The sequence below is a fragment of the Perognathus longimembris genome, chromosome 24 (genome assembly GCF_023159225.1).
Source record: "Perognathus longimembris pacificus isolate PPM17 chromosome 24, ASM2315922v1, whole genome shotgun sequence".
Classification (NCBI taxonomy): Eukaryota; Metazoa; Chordata; class Mammalia; order Rodentia; family Heteromyidae; genus Perognathus; species Perognathus longimembris.
In genome coordinates this window covers 18,877,959-18,894,712 of record NC_063184.1, presented here as the reverse complement: position 1 = coordinate 18,894,712, position 16,754 = coordinate 18,877,959, and the positions used below count along the sequence as shown (strand labels likewise).

General features: G+C 39.9%; 1 protein-coding gene across 1 annotated transcript; it reads left to right on the top strand.

Moving 5' to 3' along the window:
* The first annotated feature begins 620 nt into the window (after positions 1–620).
* C24H4orf17 (chromosome 24 C4orf17 homolog) lies at positions 621–15,223 on the top strand. The gene is made up of 9 exons (XM_048333546.1): positions 621–759; positions 1,314–1,531; positions 5,394–5,579; positions 6,229–6,293; positions 7,592–7,735; positions 10,076–10,157; positions 12,150–12,360; positions 13,350–13,393; positions 14,801–15,223. Exons 2-9 carry the CDS (start codon positions 1,399–1,401, stop codon positions 14,992–14,994), a joined length of 1,059 nt encoding a protein of 352 aa, XP_048189503.1. The 5' UTR covers positions 621–759; positions 1,314–1,398; the 3' UTR covers positions 14,995–15,223.
* Positions 15,224–16,754: the final 1,531 nt, after the last annotated feature.

Genomic DNA, 16,754 nt, shown 5'->3' with positions numbered 1-16,754 from the left:
CCATAAATGGGTTCCATGGTATGTGCCTGTCATCCTAAAACATGGGGAAGCCTATGATTGGGAGGAGTACTGTTTCCAACCATCCTGGAGCCTATCTTATCAGAGGGAAAACAGATGTAGTGGTGCATGCCAATCATCCTAGCAGTGATGGCAAGACCGAAACAGGTGGAATGTGGTCCAGGCACAAGCTTGAGCGGGAAGTGAGAGCCCATCTACAAGATCACCAGGAAGGAAACCCTAGCAATCAGCTCATCAAAATGATTTGCAGCACTCCTCCACATGATTTTCCCTAAGCAACATTTGCTTTTGTCCCATGTTCTTGAAGCAGAAGTGGTGAAGGATTAGCAATACAATTTGCATTGCTTGCTTTTCTCTCTTTCTTTACTATTCATCACATGTTCCACACTGAGCAAAGCCCAATGTTGTTACATCATGGGTAACTAGAGGTCTATGAGGATGGTGGGAACATTCTGGAATTCTGATCTTCCCAAGGAATGTTAGCACGTTGCTAAGCTGTAAGTGTATCTTAACAACCAGGGAGAGTCATAGGCGACTTGGATGGTTGGCGTGAGAGGCAGAGGAGCTGGAGGGAGCTACCTGTTTTCTTTTGGAGGCATCAGTCTAGTTCTGCCAACTAACAATTCTCTGCAAATGGTTAATGAGCAAAAATCTCAGTCTAGAGCCAAGATGAGGTTGGAAGAATATAAACAGATTTGAGTTCCTGGAGCCCAAGTCACCTGCTTTTAAACCTGTCGTCAGGTACAATCTTAAATTGGTCATTAAATTATCTTTCTAGTATTTTAGGTGTGATTTATGTAAATTCAATTCCCTCTTCTTTAAAGGTCCAAGTGGTGTGTGTGTGTGTGTGTGTGTGTGTGTGTGTGTGTGTGTGTCCTGTGGCTTGAATTCAGGGCCTGAGCACTGTCTCTGAGGTTTTAGCTAAAGGCCAGTGCTCTCTCATTTGAACTCTCATTCGAACTTTTTGGTGGTTAATTGACGATAAGAGTTTCATGGCTTTTGTTCCTACACGGGCTGGCTTTGAACCAAAATCCTCAGATCTCAGCCTCATTCACAGCCAGGATTAGAGGCATGAATGAACCACTGTCACCTGGCTACAGCTACAAATACCTTTTTCTTTTTTTTTAAACAGGAGAATTTTTTTTTAATATTTTACCTATACTGTTTTCAGTGTTCACACAATTTTAGTCTGAAAGCAAAATAGCCTCCTATGGTTTTGACAAGAGAAACAATTCAGTGCAATGGAGAAGTACATACCAACAACTCTGCGAGCACTGGCCATGCTGTGATTTCAGGTCCTGAGCCCATCAGAAGGGGAGGTTCATCAAGCTCGACCCTGAGAAGGTCCGTGGCAGCAGTGGAGAGAGGAGCTGTCCTGCTATGACTGCGAACCTCCGGCCCTCGGCGTCTACCCCTCACCTGGAGAGCAGAGGCAGTCTTATTTCCGCTCGGAATGAAAACTGCTTTCTAGTCAGGCACACTCCCCATCCCAGAAGAGTATGCCACATCAAAGGTAAGGGGGTTCCAGTCCTAGGATGTTTCTCATTCCCCCGCCCCTACCCCACCGTGTGAGCTACAAGATGGTCTTAGTGTGGAACAACACAAGGCAGCTCCTCAAAGTATTTCACCATTGGTAAGGCATAGGCCCTCCTTGCTGGGACCACGAGGCAGTACTAGAGCTAAGGAGGAGCCTGAAGGCCCCGCCTTTGCTGACATCAGTCCATGGATGGACGGGGCGTGGGGAGAGGTCAAAGTAGACAGCCCAGGAGGCCACTCAGACAGCTTGGACCCATTAGTGTTTAAGCATATCAGTATTTTAACTATCTGCGTGGCCACACCAGCCTCTTCAGACCAATCAGGAGCCTCAGAGGAGCATTATTTTAAACTTTGCTATTTTAAAGGTGATGTACAGAGAGGTTACAGTTACATAAGCCAGGTCTTTTTGGACAACGTTACCCCTTCTCTTGGTCTCTTCCATTTTTTCCCTCCTGACCCCATTCACACGTTGTATAGTTCAGTTTCCATTTCATGTCTAGAGGGTACCACTGGTGTATTTGTTCACTGTTTGTCTTTCCATTTCTGTGAACCTCCCCTGACCCTCCCAAAGGCAGATAGCAAATGAACAAGACAAAAAGAACAGAAAACATAAACAGTAACAAAGGATAAACTCTTGTTTCCACTTCCTGGAATTCATTTCTATAAATATTATTTTATATGGTCAGATGTATGCAGACATTGTGCCTTTGTGGTTCTCTCCTAAGAGTATCCTCCTTTGGTCTTGTGTGTGGCATAGAGTCCTGTATAATTTATCATATCTTGGTATATTTTAAAGCTAGCTTCTGCATATGAGAAAACATGAGCCATTTTTGTCTCTCAGTTGGGCTTACCTCATTTAACACTATTTGCTCAAAGTCCACGCATTTCCCTGCAAATGATATAATATCATTCGAATGGCTGTGTAAAATTCCACTGGAGGAACACATATTTTATCCTCCTCATCTTCCCTCTCCCTCCTTGTCTTCTTCCCTTCCTTCACTTTATGCATCACTAAGTAACAATATCTCCTTTTAGATTAGAATTTACAAGTATACATTTGTCAATCTATATTGGGTTCTAGAGGGAAATAAAGAGAGAGTGATGTTTTCAAAAGCAGATTGCTCAAGGCTCTGGGGTACATGAAAAGCAAGCAGAGCTTTGGGACGTGGTGGAGTGAAGTAAAGAAGTTTGTGCTGTGGGACACCTCCTCGTGCTGGAGATCACTCTCAGCCTTACCAGCAACCCTCTAACCGCCCCCCCCCCCCCACCCGGGGATCCAGCTCTTAAATATAAGAACCACTGTTAGTCTCTAGCAGATGGAAATGCGTGGATATTCCTGAAGTCAAATAAAAATGCAGCCAGATGCTAGATAGCTCACGAGGATTGTGGTCCAAAGGCAGCCTGGGCAGGAAAGTCTGTGAGACTCTTATCTCCAATTAACCACCAAAAAACCAGAAGTGGCACTGTGGCTCAAAGTGGTAGAGTGCTAGCCTTGAGCAAAAGAGCTCAGTGACAGCACCTAGGCCTTGAGTTCAAGCCCCATGACTACCACCACCACCAACACCAACAACAACAAAATTGAGATTTTGATTTTTGTGATAAAAATGAGCTGTCCTTTGCTGACACGGGTACCTGTCCAGATGAATGAGGGCACACATTCCTACTATTGAAGGGCACACTATGAGGCTGGAGAGAATCTATAGGGAAATAATGGGTTTACAAGTGAATAATAGTTCAGTGTGGAGAGGAGAGGGACACATCAAAGGAACATACACTTTTCACTCTCTTTCCCCTAACTTAAAAAAATGTGTTGTTTTTGATGTAACAAAGCTGAGAGAAAGCAAGTGAAGTCATTCAATTTGATTGCTAATATAGATCAACACCTGTTCTAGATGTAGGAGCTGTAACAGTGAAGAAACGGTGTCTCTACCCATTCTAGTCAGGCAGCGCTCCACACACTGCAAGTGTAGAGACCCTGGGCCTTATAAGGCAATGGCCTGGTCCACATGGAAATCTTGGTCTGGTTCTCAAATAAGAGGGCAGGGCTATACATGTACATTTAGGAGTGAACAGTGGAGAAGTGATCTTTAAGGGCATTGATGTCATTTGTTATGATTGTTAGTCATTGTTCTATCTATTCCATTATTCAATGGACTATTCAAAATACAGGAAAGGAAAGAAAATTAAAGAAAGAAAATTATAAGGGAAAGTAAGTAGTAAAGGAAAGAAAGATAAAGACACTGGACAGAACTCAGAAACATCACTACACACATTCTTATAAATAGCTTAATCCCTTTCAGAAGCATTTGATCGAACCGACCATTCCTTCTCCTTCCTTTGCTCCCTTTCTTCTTCCTTCCCATTTTTCTTTCTCCCTTCCATCTTCCCTCTCCCATGTTTTTTTTTTTTTAATCTGTAACTCTGTAATACTTTTAGGCTCCCCCCCCCCCGCCATTTCTGTGAATTCACTTCTGTGAATTTTCCCTTCCAGATTTATTTTCTGGTTTTATAGGAAATCTTGGAAGCCTCACAGATAAATCTTTACCTATTTTCTCTTTTTAATCTATTCCAGTGTCCTAGGCAAATATATATATATATATATATATATATATATATATTCACGTTTCCCATACCATATGTAGGCCAATACTTTGAAACGTGTATTTCCGATGTCTAAAGCTGAAATCCTTTTGCTCTATAAATTACTTATGGGGTTCAGTGAAATGCTTGGTGGGCTTCTGGACCATCATTCTTCAAAACTATATTCTTCATCTTTTCTCTCTCCCCAACCACTTTACACCAATGAATAAAAGGTGCTATAAATCTAAATTGGGTCTTATCTCCTTCATTTCTCTCCTTTCCTCTTGAAGGAATTGACTTGTTACCTTTTCTGGCTCATCAAAGCATTAATCTCTACGGTCATTGTCACACTCCATTCCTGTTCATTATTATCTTTTGAGATCTGTAGCTTCCTAGCTATTCCACTTCCCTTCTTGTCCACTTGCAGCCCATTCTCCATAGAACAAGAATGCTCCTACTAAAATAGAAACTGAATTTTGAATAGCCTCCTAAATGAAAATCCTTAAGAGGCTTCCCATACATTGAGGATGGGGCTTTTTATTTTGAAATTAGCTGGTATGTTCTCTACGATGTGGCCTCTATGTTTCATGACTCATCTCATGTAACTTCACCTTGATCCCCGCTACACACATGCCACACTGGACTCGCCCAAGTCCCTTGAACATGTATCAAACCCTCTTCTGTGTCTGGTTCCTTCCTTCCTTCCTTCCTTCCTTCCTTCCTTCCTTCCTTCCTTCCTTCCTTCCTTCCCCTTCCTCTCTTCCTCCTTCTCTTCCCTTTCTCCTTCCCTCTCTTCTCCTTTCCAATCTACCTTGTCCTGTCTCTCATCCCTACTTCAAATAGCTTTTTATTGTCTGTTAACAAGAGCCAGTGCACATCTTTTATAAGATCTTGTAACTAACATGGCAGCATTTTGAATGCTTTGAAAAATCGAAATCTGGAGTGTATTTGTCATTATCAAGACTTGGGTAGTGAGAGGTCTACCGGGGATTCAGGTGCATCTACTCAGCTTGATTTCCAAACCAAGATAAAAAATGTGGGTCTGGATTTCAAGGCTGAAAAATGGGTTAATACTTTAAGGGAGCATATATTGCCACACTGCTTTCTGAGTATGTCCAACGTTAGCCCTGATTCACACAATTTGAAGTCCAACATTTTATGCACATTTAACAGTATTTGCTTGGGAAATGGTTGATCAATCAAAGAAAACCTGCTAAAAATAATCTAGCTATTTGATCCTTTCATCCTGATTCATCTAGGTTTGAATAACATTCCAATCTGTACTGTGAATGATGATGATGAGAGTGTGTTCAGAACACTAAACGAGACACCGATCTCTAAATGCACCCCGGAGGAGTGTCCAAGAAATAGGAGTGCCCAGAGTCCTGTCCACAGAATGACACCCACCCCACAGTGTGTCAGACTGCCCCCACGGCCTCATTCCGGTGAGTACTTCTCTTCAGATGGGGCATTTCCTTAGATCCCCTCTGCTCCTAAGGCGTCAAAATGGTTATGATTGCTAAAATAGTGGCAGAAATTGTTAAACAGCTGTGACATTTTTCTCAGCATGTAATAAGTTATCCATGACAGAAAGTTTCCATTCATATAACCACAATACAGTAGGCTAATATCATCAGTAAATATTATTTGTCATTGCAATATGTCTAAGACATATTGGATACGGTAGTTGTTTCTAATCTATGCATAAACTGGTTAAGAGATACCAGATATTAAGGTTTAGCCCAAACCAAACCACATTAGACAAAAAGTTGGTCCAGGAAACAGCATAGAGAATTAAATGAATGTTTATATATTCCCCAAGAGACCCTTGAATCCTTTTTGTTGCCTGTTGTTATTTGCTTTTATGGACTAGTTCTGGGCCTCACATTCTTGCTTACACTTTTCACTTGCAAACTCAATCCACATAACAATAAAAGTTGATTCAAGTAAGTACTGAAAATTTAATTAAATATTAAAAACACATTCCTGAGTTGATCTTAGTTTAAACTAAAATCACTGCCATCTATTTCAGCAACTGGTATGATATAAATTCTTTTACAGTTAAACATAAATGGCTTTCCAATTTCATTTCAGAGCCTTGTAGAAAAACCCACGAGTGCTTCAGGACTTCCAGTGAGAATCCCTTAGTAATTAAAAAGGTAAAGAAACAGCAATGTACAGCTATGTATTTAGTTTAGCATTGATCGCTCCCTCTCTTTTGCATACCTTTCTGAAAAGTCACCATATTTCACAATATTTTACAGCTTTATTAAAATATAATTAACATGATATAAAAATGCGTGGTTTGAGGGGTTTTGATAAATACATAGACACTTTGGCACTCAAAGCCAGAAGCAAAACATGTTAATTAGCTTTAAAAACTTCCTCTTAGCCCAGTCCTCTCAAAGGTAAATGTTACTTGCTTTATATTTCTAAAGATTAGCATTTTAAATTTTTATGCAAATGAAATTGTATAGTGAGTTTTCTTTTCAATTTTTAGTTCTTCAATTTAGCATGAGTATTTTAAAATGTGTCCCTGAATATCAATAGTTCATTCCACTGTGTTTTAGAGGCTCATGCCTATCATCCTAGCTACTCAGGAGGCTGAGTATATATCACTATCCCTTGCAAAAATCAGCATAATAAACTTTTAAAAGTCATATATTACTATCACTTGCAAAAATTAACATAATAAACTTTAAAAATCAGAATGCTTCTTAATACAATCCAGCTTTTTTTTTAAAAAAATAAATACAGTAAAATATCCTATCAACTCTAGTCACCAAAAATCCTGGACTGTTGACTGCTTAAACCACTAGCTTCTATGTGTCTTTATCAGTCACTGAAGGTTGTTAAAAGGGCCTGTCTGGAACAGACACACATAGCAGGCTTTTTATAATTTTCCTGGACTCAAAGATACCATAGTCTGCCTTATTGTTATTGCTTAATTTAAAAAAGTACATTTATCCACCAGAATAAGAACATAATTTTTCTATTTCCTCCTCTAATTAAGGGAGGACATTTAGTTTGTCTCTTTCTAGCTTTCTCAACTGCCACTGAGCAAGGAAGCAGCAGTTCATACAACCTTCTCTCTTCACAGGAAAAGTATAAAATCTCTCAGTTGTATATACTGGCCATCTGAAAGAAATCTTCCCCACTCAACAGCAAATCTCACATATTAGGAGTTGGTTGTTGAGTACACCTGTAACATAAATAAATGTTGCACATTACATATTTTAAAAATTATTATCTTGATGTTTAATCCAAGGGTTTTACATGCCTGCTCTTATCTTCTGTGGATCTCTTCATCCTGGTACTAATCAGCTCTCATCCTGCTTAGCCTGAGATCAGATGGGATCGGCACATTTAGGGTGGTAAGGTGGTGGATTCACACGGATCTCTTATTCAATGGCTACATTGAAAACGACCTCCTGATTATATTATATCTTTGATTCAGGGAGAAACTAAGGCCAAAAAGCCACCATCACCTTCAAAGGCATCCTCTACTGCTGGATCTTGCTTTTCAGAGGTTCCGAGAACCAAAGCTCACGCCAAACAGAACACTGTTTGCATACCAAACTATCTGGACCAGGAGATAAAAGTAAGAGGCAAGGTTTACTAAATCCATAACTTGGGACCAGCACAAACATACCAACAAACCCCCACAGAATACAACAACGAACAAGCATATCACTAGCTATACTTGGGGGCGGGGGGAGCAGCAAAATTGTAGATGAGTGATTCTGGTTAAAAAAGAATAGATTAGATAAATGGAAAAAGTATATAATCTGTTTTTAAAGTATTACGCAGCAGATAATAGAGACTCATGACCATTGAGAGCTGAGAAATAATTGGGGCAATTTCCACATCAACCCATACTTAGGCCTAGGGCACATCTAATTATAATGCAGGAAAATGGAGCCCAGGCACACAGTAGTAACTTTCCTAGGTGAAGAAAACAAGAGTTTAGGATTGGAAGGTGCTAAAGTGACTGAAATTTGCAAAGATACTAAAGAGTAATTAATATGGAGAATGAGCTCAAGGGATCTGAGTAAGAGTCCAGTGAGGCTAAAGTCCAGTATTAAGTTTTCCATGAATAAGGTGAGATTCTAAGCCTGACAAGAAAAAGTTAGAGGAAGGCAATAACAACAAAGTTCAGGGGTGTTGGAATTCATACATACTGGCTAATAGATGTGCTTAATTCAACAGGAATCCAGATAAGACCCAGAAAGACACAACTATTGTTGGTCCTATTCTAAACTTAGGCTCTTACAATCTAAGGGAAAGTTTAAACAACCAAACTCACTTGCTAATATATTAAGTACCTTCTAGAAGTTAACACTGTATAAAGGAAAATACATACTCTACAATGTGCATATGCAAAGCACATATCCAAGTTAGTAGACATGTAAGAAATGGGACTCTCTAACCCAGAAGAGGAAAAAAATTAACAGACACTGACATGACATGCAGTTTGAAATTAGCAAGAAAGGCTGCCGAAAAATACTTCAAAAGTACTTTTAAAAAATGAACATGAGTAAACAGATGGGAAATCTCACAAGACAAATAAAATCATTAAAAAGAGGACTCAAAGGAAATACTAGACTTGAAAAACAGAGTATTTGCAGCCACAAATTTATAATAGTGCTTAGCAGCAAATTTCACACTGCAGAAATGTCAGGGAGTGAATTAAAAGATAGAGCAATAAAAACTATGTGAAGTATATAGACTAAAAGAATTTTAAATGCTTAATGATCTGTGAAAATATACTGACATTTTAATCCATGTGTCACTGGAGCCTCAATTCTCACATCTGTTAAAATGGACCATTGTCTCTAGAGCATATTCACTTGTCATTATAGAATAATGCCAATAAAGCCAGAGGATGGCAATGATATATTCTGACCCCTATTAACTAGCTTCAGGAAAACCACTCAGAACTCAAGTTCAGTAACTAATCTGAATGATTTGGGTGTGCACAGGAAAGTCTTACAAAGATAAAATGACAGGAGAACAAATTTTATGGTAGGTACTAAAACTAGTGTCATCAGCACCCTTTGTTTGGGACTAGAAACAAGTGTTCAAGGTAGACTACTGTGAGTTTTTGCTAACTATGATGACACAGGGAATCTGAAATATATATTTATATATTATATTACATATATTATGTATATTTATTATAGCTCGGGGTCAGAGTATGTATAGTATAATTAAGTAGGAGTATGTAGCGAGATATAAAGGGTAACTGCATTGTAACAGCAGACACAATGAAAGCTCCAACTAGAAACTTCTTTATACGTGCTTATTTAATATTTGGGTGCTGTTAACAAATTTAGAGACAGATCTCCTTATGTAGGCCAGAATAGCCTTGAACTCACTATTCTACCCCATTCTTCCAGGTGCTGGACTTACAGGCATGCACCACCCATCTACTTCACAGCCCGCCCCCCCCCTTTTTTTTCTTTTTTGAGAAATAACTATATTGTATTCCTATCTATTCTGTCACACTTTAGCCTAGAACTCCAGGCCTAGAACTCCCAAGGAAGTGTTCTGACTAAAGAGATCTATATTCCTATGCCATTACAATGGTACCACGGCAATACCCAGCTCAATGGTCCAGTTCTGCAGCTAGCAGATTCCCATTACAACACCACAGTGCAGCCATAAAGGATCCATTTCCTTAAAACAAGTGAATTGCTCCTGCCAGAAGATGCTGGGGCGTACTACACACAAGAGAAGCACAGCATTGCCTAACCTACACCAGACTTCCCTTTGCTGTGTGCTGTTAGGAATCTGGCTCACAAGCCAAAATCCCAGTGGACAAAGGAGCACTGTGGATGGAACAGAATGCCAATTGGGGGAGGGGAGATCCTGAAGGAAGATAAAGGAAATCTTCTAATGTTGTTTTCTCACTATGGAAGTCTCCTGTGTTCTCTCTCAGATCTTGGCAAAGCTCTGCGAAATTTTACATACTGATTCTCTAGGAGAAGTTCTACAGTGGCTGCTCCATGCAAGTACAAAAGGTGAGATTACAATGCCTTTGCAAGTACTGGGCTCAGGTTCCTGGCCCAAACTGGGAATAGCCCCATATTGGAAGTTTGTCTATCAGTACCAGAATCATTGCAGCCTTGTCCATCCATCTACATAAAATGCTGGTCATTCGGTGAACACAAAACAGAACAGGCCTCAAATGGAACTCAGCTAGTTTGTGTATCTTCACAGTGCACACACTCAGGGGACTCCCAAAGCACACCCTCTGGCCTGGTGTGAACCCTGAACAGTGTTTCTTTCCTTTTGGGCTAGTCCTGGGGCTTGGACTCAGGGCCTGGGCGCTGACCCTGAGTTCTTGTGTTCAAAGCTGGTGCTCTCCCACTTGAGTCTGGGATGGTTACTGGAGATGAGTCTCACAGATTTTTTTCTGCCCAGGTTTCTGAACTGCAATCCTCAGCTCTCAGCCTTCTGAGTAGGTAGGATTGCAAGTGTGATCCGTGAGCACTCAGCAAGATTCAGATGTGAGCAGCTCTGCTATTTTAACTAACTCACTTCAGTCATCCCACAGCTTTCTTTGGACTCTTGTTGGTCCCATGAAAATGGCTGCTACACTAAAGCAGGACAACCCTAAGCAGAACTCTGTAGCTATCTGCCAACCTAGCTGATTATCACACTGATAACCCCTCTGAGGCAGGGCCTGAGAATCTGCACTTCTAATAGGCTCCCCCATGCTGATAATGCTAGACTGAGAATTATTGCACTAATCAGTATATGTACCAGTGTGTTAGGAATAGGTTAATGTTTTAAAATAGGGAGACTTTTGAAATAGTACCTTACCCCAGGAACTCAAAACTGCCTTCTTTTTAGGCAACTGTCAAGCAATTAAGGCATCAATTAAGAATATTCAAAGAACTATACAAGAAATGAATGCTGATCGTTGGGGTTAGGCACTGGTGGCTCACACATGTAATGTTAGCTATTCAAGAGGCTGACACCTGGAAGGCCAGAGTCTAAGGCTTAAGCCTGGGCTCCATTGTTGAGTACCAGCTGTAAGCAGGTCAAATGAATGAGGCTCTGAGCCCCGCCCTCCCTCCCCCTCCCCCCCTTCCACACACACAAACAAAAGTTTCTTGGGAGAAAAGGATAGGTGAACCAGAAAAAAAATAACGAGAAAGATCAGGAATGATCACCAAATTACTACAGACACCACTTTAGTTAATTTTTCTTGTTTTCCTCCTTCCTTCCTTTCTCTCCCCCCTCCCTTTATTCCTTTTTTCCTTCCTTCCCTCTCTCCTTTCCTTCTCCTCTGTTGATAGCAGCAGGACCTGAGCTTAGGGTCTCTGGCTCTGGCTCAGCTTCTTGCTCACAGCTGTGCTATACCACTTGAGCCATGCCTCCCACCCAGCTTTTGGTTGGTCAATTGGAAATGGAGTCTCAAAGACTTTCCTGCTCCGGAGAAGCTAGGATTACAAGCTTGAGCCACCAGGGCTCAATGAATGTATTTCTAGATAAAGTTGTCACTGTGGGTTATTTTTATTATCTTCATGTAAATTTATTGTACAAAGAATTTTCTTTGACACATTTCTATGCTTGTTCATAACGCACTTTGATCAACTTTACGCCCTCTACTACTCTTTTAGACTCTTCTCCCTCTTCCCTATAAATATTTAACTATGAAGTCTATTTTAATGAGATCGTTTGTACAGATATATGTATGTGGTATAACTATCTTTATATTGTTAGCAGCCTGCAAGACTGGCTTTTGTACTCAGTATTTTTAAATGATCTCACTGCCATTCAAGGTCAAGTATTTCAGTGATTCACCTGACCTGAGCTCTATTACTACAGGTCAACAGAAACCTGGTTGAAATGAAACAACTTTGTCTGCAAAAATGTGTACTCACAAGTGCCTACTCAGGAACTAGACTGGCAGCCTTTCACCTTTAATGCTTAATAAAAGATCTAATGTGTTTCCAGCCCACAGAGTCACTGTAACCACCACACTTCTTTTCTTTTCTAATCAGAAAAAGAGTGGGTCTCTGCTCTGGTTCACTCTGAGCTGGCTGAGATAAACTTCTTGATCGATGGTTGCAGAAGAAGTGCCTCTGCAGAACCAGTAGATCGGAGGAAGTCACCCACAGTTGCTAAATCAACTCCCAGTGTCAAATCATCAAAAAATTCACCTGCAAAACCCAAAATGCCCATGGGAGTTGAGGAACGCCACCAAGCACCTAGGTAATTCCATGCACCTGCACCTAGAGAGGCCTTTAGTACATGAAGACTGGAAGTTTCTTTGCTATTTTTCCAAATGCTAAAAAATACTAGGTTTTAAGTCTGACCTCTATTCAGTCAATGATTCTATGATCTATATGTGTTTTTTTTTCCCTAAATCATTTTTCTTGGTTCTACTGTTTAGAACATTTTGGCAAAGGCAATGTCTTTTTTAAAAATCTAATAACTCTTCTTTTGAGGAAAGTTCTCTTTCCACTAAGGGCAAAGCCAGAGTAAATGCCTAGAAATATAAATATATATTGCATGTTATATAATATTACATAGTATAGTATATATACAGGACATTATTTTTAACTAAAAATAGAAACCATAAAGAAAATTGAATCTGCATTTTTTTGCATTTTTAAGTATATTTTGTTACATGCATATCACAAAACCATGTTTTTTTTTTCCTCCTGTACAACATCAGAGATAAAGTAAGTTGCTTTAATATGTAGAGAGCTTCTAGCAAGGAAAGTAACTGTTAGAGAAGCGAAAATTATTTCAGAAGAAAAACATCTTAAACCACATCATTGAATATTTATGTGTAAGACCACTTTGAGACAATGTGTCATAGCGAGGGGAGAAAATGCGTTGCCTAAATTTAAAAGTTGGGTAAAATATGTCAGAGAAAATGAACATTCAAAACCATGCCACTTCAAAAATAAGTAGGACAGAGAAGAATTTTATATTGTAATTTGCATTTCCATAAAGCCAAAAGTAGGAGATAGTAACGATTAAATTTTCTATCTCTGTGACCAACATACCATACAACTGGTGGATGTTTACTCACAGTTTAAGTATTGGAAGGAACTTCTCACTAGGAAGGAAACAATACTGAATGAATTAAGAAACAAAGAGTCAAATCAGTACATTTATGATAAACATGCACTGAGCTTGTAGTCTAATTTCTATCTGTGATTCTCATATTTTCCTTTCTCCAATTTGCTTAGAGTGTCAAGTCAAAGATCTGAAGAAAATAAGGAAGTTCTGAAAGGTTAAGTACAGTTTGTGATAATTACTGAGTCAGTATAAGGAATCCAATAAGTAAGTACTAACTATTTAGGGCTATAGAAGTGAACTTTTAGAAGAAAAACAGTAACATGGGACAGCAATTCATTGCTCAGCTATTCAGGGACAGAATTGGACAAATGTCTCATGGAGATAAATGTGGCATAACTTTACCCTTGTTTGGAATGGCAAAGTACCTCAATACAGACAAAAGACTCTTGGCGAAGCAAGCCAAGAGGACAAGAGGAACTCCAGGATATACAAAGTCAGTGAAAAGGAAACCCCTGCACTGGCCTTCCAAAGGAGAGGGGCTGAAGAATTCGGTCCTTCCCAGCTTCATGATTTCCCTGGAAACCCATTTAGTCTGAGAGAATAGTGAAATGGCAGTCTGCTACAAGCAGGTGCCCTGGGAGACAGCTAAAATAGAGAACATCATTGTGTGCCCCCTACCAAAGGCCTAGTTTGGATCAGAGAGTCAGTAGAGGTGGAAAAGTTCTCCGTTGGTCCTGACTAGCACAAGTGAAGCATCCTTGAAGGTTAGGCAATGCCTAGCTTTAAAACCAACATAGCAATAATAATGAAAGGGCCACAAGGATACCTACATGCCTCAGATAAAGCTCGGGCATGTTTTTCCAGGTTGCCTTTACACTATGATATGGTCATCAAGTTCTTTGGGGTCACTCTGGAACCAAGCAATTTCCACTGAGGGGCTCAGTGTGCTAACAGCCATTAGTAAGTGCAGCTGAGAGGGCTGAAAGCAAAGACTTTCTCTGACTCCAAGGATAGTCTGTTTGTACATTGCCTCTCCTGCCATACTCCTTATCCTGTGACTATAAAATTATGATAGTGATGGTTTCTATTCAACTTTATTTTACCTCTAAGGCTCCACATGTATTTTCCTCTGACTGCATACCTAGAAATACCTCCAAATCATGTTCCTTTTCTCCCCACCGTTGATATTCAGCATGTTCTGCGATCCTATTCCGATATTTCAATGTAAGAGTTCCTATGTAGGCTTCAGAAAATGTCTTTTAGGTAGAATGATGAACTTGTTTGAACCTGCTTATCTACACACTGGTTCTATCAGCCAGGACTGACTGCAGGTCTCTCCTTTCTCTCACTGATCAATTCCTTGCCCAACCTCCATATCTGCCACCAACTGTAAATCATCCTGTTCAAAATCAAGAACCTACCCTGCATATTAGAGAACAAAACAATGCATTAAAGATGAGCCCACAGTAGGAAACAAAGACGAATAAATTATTTTATGAATTTTGAATGTTTCTGATTGACCTAAACTTCAAAGTCTTTTCTGTATCATTTGTTACTAAAATAAAGCAGGTTTATTTAATGTCTAATTATGGCCTTATTTAGATTTATATTTCTGTTTCAGGAACTGAGCAAAAGCAGCCATTATTTTTAAGAAGAAACACGATGAAAATCCCTGTTAAAGAATATTTCAACCAATCAAATTCTCCTCTCCCATCCAATACTCAGGAAAGCCGAACAGGAAAAGCAAGGAGTACACAGCAAGAGAACGATTTATGTTCTCAGAGAGGTTTTTATCCTTTTGTAAGCCAGAGGTAGAACGTGTACACTAGGCTAACATTTTCACAATATGACTTTGACACTGTTTGCAACTTCAGGTTTATTTTTGAAAAATTCAAATGGTCTGGTCCTCTTTATGGTGGCACATGTAAAGTTCAAAACACCTGAGCATAATGCTACAAATAAACATAAAAGGAGAAAAACTGCTATTTGTCATCAATTTTAATAGTATATATGTGTAAGAGAAATAGGTTTATTTAAATACTGTTTTCTGTCTGGAATGGTTAGTATTAACACAAAAACATCAAGCTTTGATACTGAATACTATATCTCAACACTGATCTCTAGAGAACCAGACTGAAAATTGCTTCTTAAATGAGCTTGGTTTAAGAAGGCCAGTGAGAGTTGTTAAAGACATCAAACATTATAATTCTAGTTACTTGGGAGGCTGAGGTGAGGAGGATCATGGTTCCATGTTCAAAAGAAGCTGTCTCAAAAGAAAAAGCTGCCCATGGTGGCACGTGCTATAGGAGAGCCACAGTCAAATGGCCCGGGGTAAACACTGAGAGCCCATCTCAAAACCAACCATAGGAAAAGGGCTGGAAGAGAATACCTCCATCAGAGGTGGTTCAAACTTTAGTGAAAAAGAAGAAATGGAGGGGTGAGGAGGAGGGAGGGAAAGAGAGTGGGAAGGACAGAGAAAGAAAGACAAAGAAAGAAGGGAAGGAAGGATGGATGGAAAGAGAAGAGAGAAAGAAGTGAAAGAATACGGGCTGGGGATATAGCCTAGTGGCAAGAGTGCCTGCCTCGGATACACGAGGCCCTAGGTTCGATTCCCCAGCACCACATATACAGAAAATGGCCAGAAGCGGCGCTGTGGCTCAAGTGGCAGAGTGCTAGCCTTGAGCGGGAAGAAGCCAGGGACAGTGCTCAGGCCCTGAGTCCAAAGCCCAGGATTGGCCAAAAAAAAAAAAAAAAAAAAAAAAAAAAATACATTAAATGATGAAAGGAATTCCAGTATTTCAGGAAACATATATTCTTTACTCTCTACCAGTCCTGTGGCTTGAACTCAAGGACGGGCACTGTCCCTGAGCTTCTTTTGCTCAAGGCTAGTACTCTGCCTCTTGAGCCACAGCACCACTTCTAGCTTTTTTCTGTGTATGGTACTGAGGAATCAAACCCAGGGCTTCATGCACGCTAGGCAAGCACTCTACCACTAAGCCACATTCCTAGCCCCTTATTTTATTTTAGACTCGGTTCTAGGTACTGTCCTTGAGCTTTTTTGCTCAAGGCTACTATTCTATCATTTGAACCACAGATCCACTTCTGGCTTCATGGTGGTAACTGGAGATAAGTTTATGGGAAATAAGTCTCATGGACCTTCCTGACCAGGTGGGATGTCAGCCTCCTAAGTAGCTAAGATTACAGGTGTGAGCCATTGGTACCTGGCATAATCTTTTGCTGCATGGTTAAACAAATTCCTTAGCTTTATTATATTCGAATACAAGTGAGTTAATATTGTTTTCATAGTGTTATCTAAATAAACAAAACAGTTGTGAAAAATAGCACATTAAAATAAGAAAAAAGTATATCATTTAAAAAACTAATTATTAAATACTTCAGGAAATAGTTATTCCAAAGAAAGTGGTAATCACCACCTGTATCCTAGATGAGGTATGGGCTGGTAGTGGACAGGGTTGTGTTCTCCCACTAAAGACACATGGAGTCCTAACATCGGTAGCCATAAATTTGACATTCTTTGGAAACAGGGGTTTTGTGGATGTAGTCAAGCAGAGAGC